The sequence below is a fragment of the Cynara cardunculus genome, assembly GCF_001531365.2.
Source record: "Cynara cardunculus var. scolymus isolate 2C chromosome LG 8, CcrdV1, whole genome shotgun sequence".
In the NCBI taxonomy this organism is placed as follows: domain Eukaryota; kingdom Viridiplantae; phylum Streptophyta; class Magnoliopsida; order Asterales; family Asteraceae; genus Cynara; species Cynara cardunculus.
The window spans coordinates 8,302,104-8,316,978 of record NC_037535.1 but is presented as its reverse complement, the minus strand read 5'-3'; the positions used below and the strand labels follow the sequence as shown (position 1 = coordinate 8,316,978).

Sequence of the window (14,875 nt, the reverse complement as noted above, 5' to 3'; positions counted from 1 at the left end):
AGAGCCTTAGTTTAAGGTAATTAGGCTAAAACTTACTTAGCGTAAGCTTAAACTAAGAAGACTGTTAGAGCTTTAGTTTAACGTAAATAGGTTGAGATTTGCTTAGCCTAAACTTAAACTGAAAGGATTATTAGAAGCACGTGTTTATTGTGTATTGGTGCGCTTAGCATGCGATTAAGTTTGATCCTACGTCACTACTCGACTTAGTGTTCCTTTTTATTTGTAGGAGACATGGTTCGCACTATTCACACCAGGGCTATCAGACGCGGACGTGGATACAGAACCCGTAGGACGCCTTACGGGCTAGGACCGAATAGAGGGTCGATTGGCAGTCACCGCCCCAGCACCGGACAGGTTCCCGGTACCCGGTCCGGAAGCGATGTTCAAGAAGTAAGGAGTCAGCTCTCGACTCTTCATGAGGCTGTTCAAGCCAATGCTGAAGCCATCGCTGTTCTATCCAGCAGGGCTGATGACGTTCAGGCTCAGTCTCTCCAGCAAACAGAGCTTCTCCAGCAGATCCTGGATGTTGTCCGTCAATAATCTCAAGTCTTAGCCAAAGAGGGGGAGATGAGGTCCAACGCTGCTGGACCATCTGTTGCTCCAGCAATCCTTTAAGCTGAAGCTGAAGCTGAAGTTGAGATTGCCCAAGAAATACAAACCTTCGGTGAAGCTGTTATAGTTAAGAAAGTTGATGCCATCCTTAGGGCTGATGACCTTCCCATCACCTCTGCACCTGTTGCTGGTGATGATGATGATGATGATGAAGATGACAAACCTGACCTTCCAGACTCCGACAGTGACCTCGATGGTGATGATGAAGATGACTTCACCATTCAGTATCAACGACCAACAACCGCCACCAATGGAGTCGCCCTCTGGGATTGTGCATCCCAAGGGGAGCAAAGGAAAGAAGAGTTCTCCCCTTCAAAGAACCAGGACCCTAAGTCGAAAGGCAAAGGTGTCACTAAAGAAGGGAACCTGAAGGTACTTTTCAAAAACCCTCAACCCTTATTTGAAGACTCTACCTCTCAGGTAGTGGTCACTTCATTATATCAACTTCATATTCCCTCTACCACCTGTGATCGACTGAAGTCGGTCCCTGAAACCCTGTCTCCAGTGCTTCTATCAACCAACAGATGGCTCAGCTAAAAGAGTCACTCAACTAGACTAGAGTAGAAATTCCTCTTCGTACCTTTAGTGGTAGTGAGTTTGACTTCCTTTCAGAAGCTGAAAGACTCGAGGCGTTAAGGGCTGAAGAAAAGCTAGAGCTTCAGAAGAAGCAGACTGAAGACAACCTAAAGCTGGCCAAGTCACTAGCTGGAAAGATTCTCCCAAAGAGAAAGTCCAAAAATAAGGTGAACGCTGTCCAAGCCCAAGTTAAGTTACTTTCTCTTGCAGAAGCTAAGCATGAGAAAAATCTGAAGCTGGCTGAACGGGACAAGCGCTAGAGCGAAGCAAAGCTGAAGAAGAGAATTAGTCCTCACCTGATCAAGAGCGTCAGCATCAGCGGACGATCCAAAGACGATGGAACTCTTGTCTCAATGCTCATCACCAGGGACAATCTTGACGCCATCATTGAGTACCCTTCCTACCTTAGCCACTATGGATACATTGAATGGCTGGAGATCAGGCAAGCCATTCAGCGATCCAAGTCTAGACATAAGCCGATTATCGAAGACATCATCAACTATCTCATCAAAAGGATGTCCAGGTATGTCGTGGTCCCTGACAGGCCATCTCTGAAAAAGGGAGGAAGGAAGAAAAGACCCTCTAGTCCTAATCATGGACCATCCCTGAGGAACGAACATGAAACAAGGTTCTCCTTAGATGAAGTCCTGAAGGAATACGAGATTATAGACATTTATATGTTAAATCTTGATATGCCAGAGAAGGGTCCATATATACCCAACTCTGTGCACTTCAAACCTGAGTTAGGAGTTATATTCCTTGACTATGAAGGTGAAGTAAGATTTCAGAGAATGACTGAGCTACATCTATGCCTAATAGGACATCAGGTTTATCTACTGTTCTGGGTAGATGATAGCTTGCAAGGAAAAGTGGTGGACCGAAAGATACGAAGAGAATTCCTACATCGAAAGAAGCTTGGAGAAGATGTACCTGGCTATATTAATCTAAGCATCCTAGACTAGCTTATATTTCTTTGTAATATTGTCCACATATTCTTTTGTAATCTACTTACTATGTCTAGTTTCCGTGATTAATCTTATAGTATGTAAGTTTTAGACATGTACTGAACATCTTGTAATATTTCCATTGAATATAATATTAGTGTTTCTTGTATCTCACTGAAAAAGATCCCTGGAAAAAAGTAATAGGAAATAAGTCTTTGAGTTCCAGTGTTACTTTTCACATTCACTGACAATCTCTAAGTCAGTGAATAAGCTTTTAGTTTCAGTTTCTATTCTTGTAACTTTTCTTAAATGTAACTTAAGAAAATTCTCACTGAAAAAGATCCAAAAATAGTTAAAAGGGATATGCATTTCATATGTTACTTTTCCTTACTATTATTTGATGAGACAACTTTCTTTGTGTTGTCTTGTTATCATCAAATAGGGGGAGATTGTTGATCCTCTCTCTCATTTGATTTGATGATAATCCCTTGTATCCTATACGAAGAATTTATGTTTCCGTTTTTCAGTTCCAACGATCATCACTGAGCATGTTCAATGATCGCTGAAGAACTTGTATTGTAAATCCAATCAGCGATAGTAATATCTCTAGAAGACAACATTCACAACAAAGAACCTTCAACGAAAGTCGAAGACTGAAACTGAAGATTAGAGACTAGCGAATACGTGATCTGAAGCGGTATTCAGTGATTACAACCTTGTCTACATATGTGTGAAGACTGCCCAAGCCTCAGTAAATGCTAAAGAGACCTTCAGGTTATTCCAGCATTCAGCGATCAAAAGAAGCTTGTCGAGCACGATTGTTGTTGTCTTGTCCTTACACCCACAAAAGACAAACCCATGCCCTTTCTAAACGTTAGTACAGTATGGAGCCGATTAGTTGACTATATTACCCACCAACTTTATGAAAGAATGTCTGCTCATGAAAAGGCTTTTATACTATTCACTGTAGCAAAGGACAAGCCTTCCCCTTAAGGCCTGACACGCGTTCTAACCCTACTACGTTGCATTAAATGTGCATTAATGCAATGGGTATAAAAAGATGTGTTTTATCTCCATGCAGAGATATATACTCTTAACCCTTACTCTGAGCTTACTTATGCTTAAGTAAAAGAACACACACATGTAAGAACAAATACACTCATCTTCAAGAGCAAGTTAGAATCTCTTTTATTGTATTCTAAACAAGTTATATCCCAGATAGAACTTACTTTCTTCTATTTCTTTAACATCAAATTTTTTCTTTATTTGCTAAGATTTAGTGTGTAAACTTAAGATTGTTTAGATAGGTTTTGTCTACCTTATCTTTCCGCAAACAATCTTGTAAAATCTGTATTGATATTCTCTTATCAATATATGTTTTAAATTTGAAAATTTTGTGTTTGTATTCATCCTTCCCCTTCTACAAACTGTTATACACATCTTGTAGACCCCAACGGGACCAACAAAACACATAATAGATCAATCGATTAGTTCTCAATCAGTCTCTATGGAAAATGAAGTTGGTAGGTTATTGTTTTATACACACACACCAAATCAATGGATGACTTCTTGATTAGTCTCAATTAATCTCAATGGGTGTTGGGTTACGGTGATGAAGAGCGTAGAGTCAGATTACAGCTTTACGAACTTATGGTGTCAAGCTGTTATGTACTTGTGAATATACATGAATATTCATAATGAATATTACGCATATATATTATTTCACGTAAAAAAAAGTTATAACAAAAAAAATATATCAAGATCGATGTCATATTGAATAGAATGAAACACTCGTTTTTTTAATGTAATTTGTTTGATAAAAATATTAGTAATTTTAAGATAATTTAATTTAAAAACTAAAGGGATAAAAGGGGATAAAAGTTTTTAATTAAATAAAAAAACAAAAAATCATATATTTGATGGTGGAAACAAGAAATTAAACTTCCTTTTTGTCCCTAATCAAATTAATTAACCATTTTAATTGAAAATCCTACTTAATATGGATTGTTGGATAAATGATCAACTTGTTTGTAAAGATAGATATATAAGTTGTTAACTTGCTAAACTTGGTCATAGTAATTTTCTGTAACGTATTTATATAAGGCACATAGACACATGGTTATTGAGGATATATTTTAAATGTAACCTTTTACATTTGTACAACCTATATAATTTAAAATTGACCAATCAACAAATAGCTTCTTTTTTTATTTTTCAATAACGGAAAGTGGCAATATTGTCTATGTATAATTTTGGATAATTATTAATTTTTTTAATGTATAATATTGTCTTTCCTAATATTACTTGGAACAATTATGAAAACAATTGTTTTTCATTTTAATATTCATTAATTCCTCTTCTCCATGTCTTCATTTCGTCTTCTTCATCAAAACTTGCAAGACTTTCCATCACCATATGATCTTGATGATGAAAAAACACTTACCATCTCCAGAACTCCAACTCTATAAACTCAGTTTGGATTTGTCATAAACAAAAGCAGATATTTTTTTGCAAGTAACTTATAATGTTTCACTAAACATTTTCATTCATTATTATTATTTTTTTGCAATTTGTATGCATGTTTCACTGGATGCATATTTTATAAACAAAACCTGTTCATGAAACCTATTTCGTTAAATATGTTCATCTGCTCATGAAACCTATTTCATTAAACAAGTATAATGAATTTTGAGACATTCATAAAACATGTATATATTGAATTTTGTACATTCATGAATCATTTGGAGACTTTCATAAAACAAGTAAACTGGGGCCTGTGTATAACTAGGGTTCATAAATAAGTAATATTTTCTATTGATAATGTTCAAATTTAATGTCTTATATTGAGTTTAATTTGTCCAGAATTCTCGCTTCATAAATCAAACTCCCTAGAATCTATGAGTTTTTTAGTTTTCAAAATTACCCCTTAATTTGATATAATTTTAGAAAATAAATCAAAAAGACATTAGATAACCTATTAATTACCTTGATTAGATGCTTATCATTGATCAAATCTTTAAAGGCTAGGATTTGGTTGTAAGAATTGTATGAATAAAGATGGTTGTATAATAAACCACCTCTAGTCATTAATCCTATAACTTAAAACTCATATCAAGCTCTCTGTTTGGACAGTTGACTTCCTAACATGACAGTTAATTTGTAACGAAAATACAAACAAAACTACTAATTTTCATGTTTTTATTTTATTTTTATTATATTTTAGTAGATATTACAATTAACTTAAAAATTATATATGAACGGCACATTAAAGAATTGTTTTGGACCTAATCTATAGGAATCAATAAAAAATGCAAATTTCTTATGATACATTAAATCCAGCTCCATTATTAATATAGTGAATAAATCTGTCAATGTCTTTTATTATATGAAAAAAACGTGCTTAAATCTATATAATTTATTATTATATAATTAATAAATAGTATTGTAGAACCTAGGATATTGTTGGTACATTGATCATCTATTTAACATGTATAAATTATTATAATTGAAAATGACATCTTGTTAATACATTGAACTATTGTTTAACTTAAAGTGTTGTAATAAAATAACTTATCAATCATCATATGTGAATGAAAATAGAGCATGCATGCAATTTGTTTATAGACGATAGGTAATGCTATATTATTTTAACAGTTATTTTTATCAAGTGCAACTATAACAAAATGCTCATACAACGTTTTTCAAGTGGTGTTCTGTAAATGATTTATTCTTGAGTTTTATATAGAAGACCGTCTTTTGAAAACTCTTTAAATTGGGAGATCTCCGAGAAACAGTGCATCATGTACTATTTCATATAATTCTTTTTATTTATGACTAGAATTGGGTGTAGGGATTAACATATATTTGTTTCACATGTATTCATTTCACATTGTGAACATATTGGGCATGTTAAAAAAAATACACGTAAAAAAGTTTTATATTGTGGACCGAATACATATGAAACAAAAATATTATGAAACAAATATATGTTAATCAATATATTAAATACTATATTTAGATGGAAAGAATCATGTGAAACAAAACTTTAAATTTCTCACCGGTTTTAAACTTTTCAAATAATTAAATCCTTATTAAACTGTAATTTAGTATGACTTAATAGAAAATTGTTTCAATTATTAATACTATAAACTTAAAAACCTTGTTAATATTTTATTTAAACGATCCTATCATACTTATTTCACCATAAATATGTTTTCTTAATAAAGTATTAACATATTTCATAAATCAACTATGGAACTTCAAACAAATATTACATTAATACATAAGAAAAATATAGGTATTAGTTTCTTCAACCTTTTTATATTCTATTACAAAGTAGTTATTATTTTAATGAAAATATTATATTTATCAAACAACAAATATTAATGTTTTTGAAAGGATTTTGGAAACCTCACCGTTGAGAAAATTATTGTCTGCCATTCACATAAAAACTCCAACCTCACAATATATCGGTATCATTAGATAGTTACTACTGGAAAATAGAGTATTAATGATGGTTATTAACGATGGAAAAAATCCGTCATAAATCAGCGACAGATAAGTCAAAACCAATTCCCTCGCTAATCAGCGAGAGAAATTGTTTTTGGCTTATTCGTCGCTGATCCGTCGCTTATCAGTTAGGGATTTGCGAAAGATGGGCCAAAAAGCAGTTCCCTCGATGATCAGCGATGGATTTGCGAGAGAACTAGTTTATGACCCATCCCTCGCTAATTCGTTGCTGAGTAGCAAGGAATCTGCGAGGGAAATGGTTTTTGGCCTATCCGTTGCTGATCTGCGAGGGATTGGCCAAAAACCAGTTCCCTGCAGATCTCTCACTAATCAGCGATAGATTAGCGACGGATACCAAGTGTCTGTCTCCAATATGTCGCTAATCAGTGAGAGATCTGCGAGGGATTATTCTATTTTTTTATTTTCTCATTTTTATGTGTTGTATATACACATGTGTATGTGCAAGTGTCATATTTATATATGTATATGTGTTATATGTATATATGATGAAGATGTGTTTTGGTTGCTAACCAAGATAATTAGATCTATGTTTATATTGTTGAAGATATATGTATCAGATGATGTGGGGGGGTGTGTGTGTGTGTGTATATATATATATATATTATATACAAATGCCTAGATAATGTGTGTTATATGTACACATATGTATGTGTCATGTGTATGTGTTATATGTATATATACCCGTCCGCCTGTGTTTTATATACATGTATACACAATGTGTATATATGTGTGTTGGTTCCTAACCACGATTGGAGCTATGTATATATTGTTGAAGATACATGTATCGGATGATGTATATACGTTGTATATATATTTATGTGATAACCGGGTTATTTGTTTTGAAAAGTTTCGGGTTGTTTTAAAATAAGTTTGAATAATGAGAGATGTGCTTTGAAAAATTAGTTTTCAAAAATATAAATCACTGTCTCTTATTTAAAAATATGTATATGTGTGATATTTTGGCTTTCTTCTTGGGTGGTGTGGAGATAAAAAGAAACAAAAGCTTGGAAGCCATTTTATGTTCTCTGGTTCGAAACAAAACAAAAGAGAAATAGAAGATTTGATACGTGATTTCATCTTATTTTCGTTGTTGTTTATACCTGCAATCTATTGTGTTTATAAGATGAGTTTTATTTAAAAAGCATCATTTGATTTGCTTTTTGGTGAAGAAACCATATGGTTTCATACTTGGGTATTTTTATGATTATATGTTATTTATTAGCATAAATTTGGGTTTTGATTTGTTATTATCAACTGATTGAAATAAGAGTGACATAATCAGGAGCTGTGTATATTTTTGGTAATAAAGGTGCCATAATCAGGTGTTGGGTATTATTTGCTAATAAGGATGACATAATCATGAGTTGGATATATTTTTGTAATAATAGTGGCATAAATAGGAGCTGAGTATATTGGGATAAGGGTGACATAATCAATTTCTGGAAATGATAATCTTTGATCATGGGATATTGTTAACGCATCAATTTGGTGCGATGAGTTCGATTTTATCACATCAATGTGATGCGATGAGTTGGTTTATCGCATCCCTAAGGTGCGACAAGTGTGTTTATCGCATCAATGTAGTGTGAGAAGGGGTGGTTATCGCATGTGCTTGATGCAATGAGTTGAGTTTATCGCATCAGTTGGATGAGTCAAATTATTTATTATGTTGTTCAATGTGATAAAATGGGGATGCCTTATCTTTATGATGCGATAAAAGAAGGTTTGTTGACATTAATCTTATTTTGAAGATACCGTTGATGAATGGTTTATCCAAAAAGATGATTTGGTGTTTTTCATCTTGTAATTGCAAATAAGGGAATTACTCACTATACCTTGTGGTTTAATCCTCATTTTGTGTTTAAAAATGTGCATTTTAGGACATGCATCGGTGGAAGGTAAAGGGAAGGGGAAGATGTGAAGGGGTTATGATTGCTTTACGTCTGTAGATTTTGGGAAGCTGAATATGTGCATGTACTTGCAAACATGTTATATACAAGTCATCTACTTGATGTGAACGAAAAATTTGTAGCTACTTTTGTATGTAGCAATTTGTATATATTGGGGCTAATATGTATATTTGTTTTTCATGTTAAATGGAATATGTGGTTTTTTTATGCAAATGTGGAAGTGTGGTGTTACAGTTTAAATGTATGTGTATAGTATATGTGAAGGTATAGATAGTATGTGTATGTTGTTTGAGATTTATTCGGTTTTATTGGGCCTTAAATGATTTTATTGGGTTTTATTCGGTTTTATTGGACCTTAATCCATTTTATTGGACTTTATTAAGTTTTATTAGGCCTTAATCCATTTTATTAGGCTTTATTCAGTTTTATTGGGCCTTAATGAGCTTTATTAGGTTTTTTCCATTTTATTGGGCATTCAATAGTTTCATTGGACTTTATTTGGTTTCATAGGCATTGATCCATCTTAATGGGCCTTAATCCATTTTATTGGGTTTTATTCGGTTTATTGGGCCTTGTTGGGTCTAGATTAACCCCAAGATATTAAAAGTTTTATAAAGTCATGCATTGTATTGTAATATTCATTATTATATAATGGGCTTTGGGCTTATACATTGTATTTAATTTGTTTTGAGAGTCAATTAATGAGAGTTGTATTGTAAGCTTTCTAGTTTTATGAATAATTATCAGGCCAACCTGTTTGTTCTATACACTCTATTCTTCATTAATTCATCTTTTGAGTGTGAACTCAATCTTGATATGCTGTGATCTAGGATCTACATGTGGTATCAGAGCAGAACCAAATCAATCATATTCGATACAATCATTCGAAAGAACAACATTCAAAATTTGAATATGTTTTATAATGGAACACTAAGTATGAACAGTAACCATTTTGATCCAAATTTTGGTGATTTGATACTAATTTTATTGCTCTTTGATGAGAAATTGTTTCTACTATCATAAACGATCATTCTGGAATCAATTACAGCTTTTAATCTGGATTAATTTGGTCAAATCGCAAGGTTTTGGTGCTTCTATGATGTTCGACTGTATTGAACCAACTTATGTCAAATTGTGGTAATTTAGAGTGTTTTGGTCGACTTCAAGCCAAAGGATTTGTAGATTCATGTTTCTGAACATGAATTGATCATCAATTTGGGCTTCGTTTGATCAAATTTGGATTTTTGATGATTTTTGGTCGAACATTTGGTCTTTGATTGTTAGATTTATGAACATCGCCCATTGAAGATTGCCTTTGAGCGATATTCATCAAGAACATCGTCAATTTTCCAATTACCGCATCAAATAACCAAACAACTAATTTATCGCATCATATGGGTAAATTATCATAAATTCCTCGCATCACACGGGTGAGACAACCTCATTTCCTCGCAACACATTAGTGTGAGGACCTCATCTTATCCATCATATAAGTGCGATAAACCCAACTTGTCGCATCATAAGGATGCGATAAGCCAATCTTGTCACATCACAAGGATGCGACAAACATACTCCTCGCATCACAAGGATGCAATAAATGTCATTCATCGCATCAATAGGATGTGATAACTCAAGTCATCGCATCACACAGATGCGATAACTCAAAAGCGATAAAAATTAACAACTTGATCAAAAACCCAGTTTTTACATTATATTAATTATGCCACCCTTCTCTTATATATACGTCTCTGAAATGTCCAATTCATTCAAAACTGATCAAGATCTTCAAGAACATTAAGAATGAGATGAAGATAATAGATAATTAAAATGTCTTTGATTGATTGAGAGAGAAATTATAGCTCTAATCTCAGATTACAGAATTTGCTAATGACTTGCTAAAGACAATTACAAAGTAAACTACTATTTATACTAAGGAAAGTATAAAACTAAACTATTACAAAGCATGTAAAAATATGGAGAACTTGAATACAACAATAACGCGCATACTCGAACCCAACATTCTCCCCCTACGGATTCAAGTTCGAACTCTTGTAAATTTTGTCTTTCTAAGTCCGAGGAGTTTCTCCAACCTCCTTAGAGCGTTCCGGTATTGAATCTTTTCCTCGAGCTGATTTATGGCATTGATCAACAAATATCTATCTTTAGAGCTCATTCTCTCCGACTCCGCAGCCCTGTCATTGTTCACCCTCTTCAAGTCAAGTGCCCATCTCACCAGTCTTATTGTACCATCTGAATACTTGTTTAGCTCGCTGAATCTCATAAACTTCTTCACTTGATGCTCAACAAAGTATATGACACCGAACTCTGGTTTTTTAAGAATCATGTAAACTGGATAAGCATCAATATCTTCTAAGTCTTGGTTAGGTTTCTTCAGATTGATGATTCTTTGATTATCTTCAAGACCCATCTGAACATCAATGACCATAGCCAACTTTACATCACTCTGCATATATCTTTTAATTGCATCAAGAGCAACCAGAGCTCCATCTTTCCTGTTGGTCATTTTTTGGATCTCACAGTACATATACTCCAAGTCTTCCAAATATAAGTTCTAGAAATCAGCTTCACTAAACCTCCAGATTTTCCCATCTTGTCTAGTCACAGTGAAGACCGGATACCAGACTTTAAGAAGTCTTTGAGCATCTATCTGTTTGATTGTGACAATCCGATGTTTGGTACGAACTTCACTAACAGGCAGACGCTTGGCTTTCAAAAAGTGTTTGTACTCCAAGCGATAATCTTTGGTTTCCCGGTGGATACCAAGAATTTTATCACCACTCAGAGCCTTACGATGTCATAGGAAGATTCCAAAGTAGATGTCTTCAAGGTATGTGTTGGTCCCGTAAGGGTCTACAAGAAGAGAAACAGTTTGTAGAGGGAGGGGGGGATGAATACAAACACAGTATTTTCAAATTTAAAATATATATTGATAGAGAAGATCAATACAGATTTTACAAGATTATTTGCGGAAAGATAAGGTAATAAAAACCTATCTAAACAATCTTTGGTTACACACAATGCTTTAGCAATTACAAGAAAATAAGTTGCTAAAAGAAAGATCCTTTACTTTAAGCTAGAAGATGCTTGAAGTAAAAATTAGGTTAGAGAGAGAGAGATGCGCACTCTCTGCATGGAGAGAAACACTTCTATTTATACCCAGTGCATTAAATGTCCATTTAATGCAATATGGTAGGTTTAGAGTGCGTATCAAGCCTTAAGAGGAAAGCTTGTCCTTTACTACAGTGAATAGTACAAAAGCACTATTTCTGAGCAGACATCCTTACCTAAAGTTGGTGGACAAAGAGTCGACTAGTCAGCTCCGTACCGTACTAACTTTTGTAAGGGTATGGGTTTTGTTCTTTGTGTGCATAAGGACAAGACAACAACAATCGTGCTAAGCAAGCTTCCTTTGATCGCTGAATGCTGGAATGACCTGAAGGTCTCATCATCATTCGTTGAAGCTTGAGCAATCTTCACACATATATAGACTTGCTTGTAATAACTGAATACCGCTTCAGATCACGTACTCACCGGTCTCTAATCTTCAGTTTCAGTCTTCGACGTTTGCTGAAGGTTCTTTGGTGTGAGTGTTGTCTTCTTGAAGTATTGTTGTCTCTGATAGATTTACAATCCAAGTTCTTCAGCGATTACTGAACATATTCAGTGAATATCGCTGGAACTGAAAATACAGAAACATAAATACAACGTATAGGTGAAAAGGGATTATCATCAAATCACTGAGAGAGAGGATCAACAATCTCCCCCTATTTGATGATAACAAGATAACATAAAGAAGGTTATCTTATCAAATAATAGTAAGGAAAAAGTTACATATAAAATACATGTCCTTTTTATTATTTTGGGATCTTTTTCAGTTTGGTCAGTTTCACCTTGATAATTTTTCTTAAGTTATATCTAAGAAAATTACAAGTACGAAAACTGAAACTGAAAGCTTATTCACTAACTTATAGACTATCAGTGAATGCGAAAAGTAACACTGGAACTCATAGACTTGTGTCCCTATTACTTTTTTCAGGGATCTTTTTCAGTGAAGTACATGGAATACTCATTTTATTAAACATAGGAAATATTACAAGTATTACATTACATGTCCAAAACTTACAAAATATAAGTATAATCACTGAAAGGAGATATAGTACATGAAGTTACAAGGAAAAGTGGATTGTTGTTACAAAGAGAATCTTATTCTTGAACACTTAGATCTATATAACCAGGTACATCTTCATCAAGGTTTCTTCGACGTAGGAATTCCCTTCGTATCTTCAGATCTACGACTTTTCCAGGCATGCTATCATCTATCCAGARCAARAGATAAACCAAGTGATCCATTGGACATAGATGTAGCTCTGACATTCTTTGAAATCTGACTTCACCTTCATAGTCAAGAAATATAACTCCTAACTCATGTTTAAAATGCACAGAGTTGGGTGTAAAGGGACCCTTATCTGGCAAGTCAAGATTCAGCATCGAAATGTCTATACTCTTATGAACCTTCAGGATTTCATCTAAGGAGAACCTTGTTTCATGTTCGTTCCTTAGGTATGGTCCTTCATTAGGATCATAGCGTTTTTGTTTCTTCTTCCCACCTTTCTTCAGAGTTGGCCGGTCAGGGACCTTGACATACCTGGACATCCTTTTGATGAGCTCGTTGATGGTGTCCTCGACAAGTGTCTTATGTCTCGACTTGGATTGCTGAATGGCTTGTCTGATCTCCATCCATTCGATGTATCCATTGTGACCAAGGTAGAAAGGGTACTCGGTAACGGCATCAAGATTGTCCCTGGTGATGAGCATTGAGACCAGCGTTCCACCATCTTTAGAACGTCCACTGATACTGATGCTAATAATTGGGCGGGGACTGAGTCTCTTTTTCAGTTTTGCTTTGCTCCATTGCTTGTCCATATCCTCCAGCTCCAGCTTCTTCTTGCGTTCAGCTTCTGCAATCGAAAGAAGTCTAGCTTGGGCTTGGACATCATTCACCATTTTCTTGGACTTTTTCTTGGGAAGGACTTTAGCAGCTAGTGACTTGGACAGCTTTAAGCTGTCTTCAGTCTGCTTCTTTTGAAGCTCTAGCTCTTTATCAGCCCTTAATGGCTCGAGTCTTACAGCTTCAAATAAGAAGTCAAACTCACCACCACTAGAGGTACGAAGAGGGATTTTTACTCTAGTCTGGTCGAGTGACTCCTTCAGCTGAGACATCTGCTGGTCTGTTGGAGCACAACAGACAGGTTGATCAGATACCCGCTCCAGTCGACCGCAGGTTGTTGATGGAATATGAAGTTGATATTCTGAAGTAATCACAACCTGAGAGGTAGAGTCTTCAAACAAGGTTTTTTGAGGGATTTTGAAAAGTACCTTCAAGTTACCTTCTTCAGCGACCGCCTTGCCTTTCGACTTGGGGTCCTGGTTCCCTGATGGAGTTGATTCACCTTGCCCTTGCTCCCCCTAGGATGCAGAATCCCCGAGAGTAACACCTTTGGTGACGGTTGATGGCTTCTGGAACTTCATGGTAAAGTCATCTTCATCATCATCGTCGTCTTCACCATCTAGATCATCTCCGGTGTCTGGAATGACAGGTTCATCATCGTCTTCATCATCATCTTCATCTTCATCAACATCATCATCATCATCAGCAGTAGTGATGGTATGGGCATCATCCCTAGGGATGGCTTCGACATCCTTAGCTAGAGCATCTTCGGTGGTCGTGATTACAAGAGCAACAACTGCTTCAGCTCTGAGAGCCTCAGCTTCAACTGCAACTGAAGCTGATACTGGGCCAACAGCCTGAGAAGCTGTAGGAGCAGCATTAGATAATTCACTAGCATTGGACCTCATCTCCCCTTCTCTGGCTAAGGCTCGAGAGAATTGGCCAGAGAGTTCGTCCAAGCGCTGACCTAGAGAACCATTGAATCCTCCAACCTTTGCAAAGCATTGGCTAGAGTTGTCATTGCCTCACGTGTCTCATGGAGTTCAGAGTGATCATTGGCAGAGAAAGAAGGTGCAATTACTGGAGCTGGTTGACGGACAGCATCCAGGATTTGTTAAAGAAGACCAGTCTGCTGATCAGCTATTGCATGAGCATCGTCAGCCCTACTGTGAAGAACAGCAATGGCGTCATTGTTGGCTTGAATAGCTTCTTGGAGAGCCTGGAGCTGACTCTGAACTTCTTGAACATCCGCCAGGAGGGCAAGGAAGTTCGCATCAAGATCGCCTTGGCGGGACATCTCTTGGTGAACTTCGTTGATCCTGGAGAGGACGGTA

At 35.5% G+C, this 14,875-nt stretch overlaps 1 protein-coding gene across 1 annotated transcript in view; it reads left to right on the top strand.

Annotated features, from left to right (window-relative positions):
- Window positions 1-14,875, top strand: part of LOC112516160 (AUGMIN subunit 8-like) — a 43,599-nt gene that overhangs the window by 8,216 nt on the left and 20,508 nt on the right. Inside the window, exon 3 of the mRNA XM_025123183.1 lies at window positions 227-528. Within this exon, the coding sequence (XP_024978951.1) occupies window positions 227-528 (302 nt within the window). The remainder of the gene's footprint in view (window positions 1-226; window positions 529-14,875) is intronic.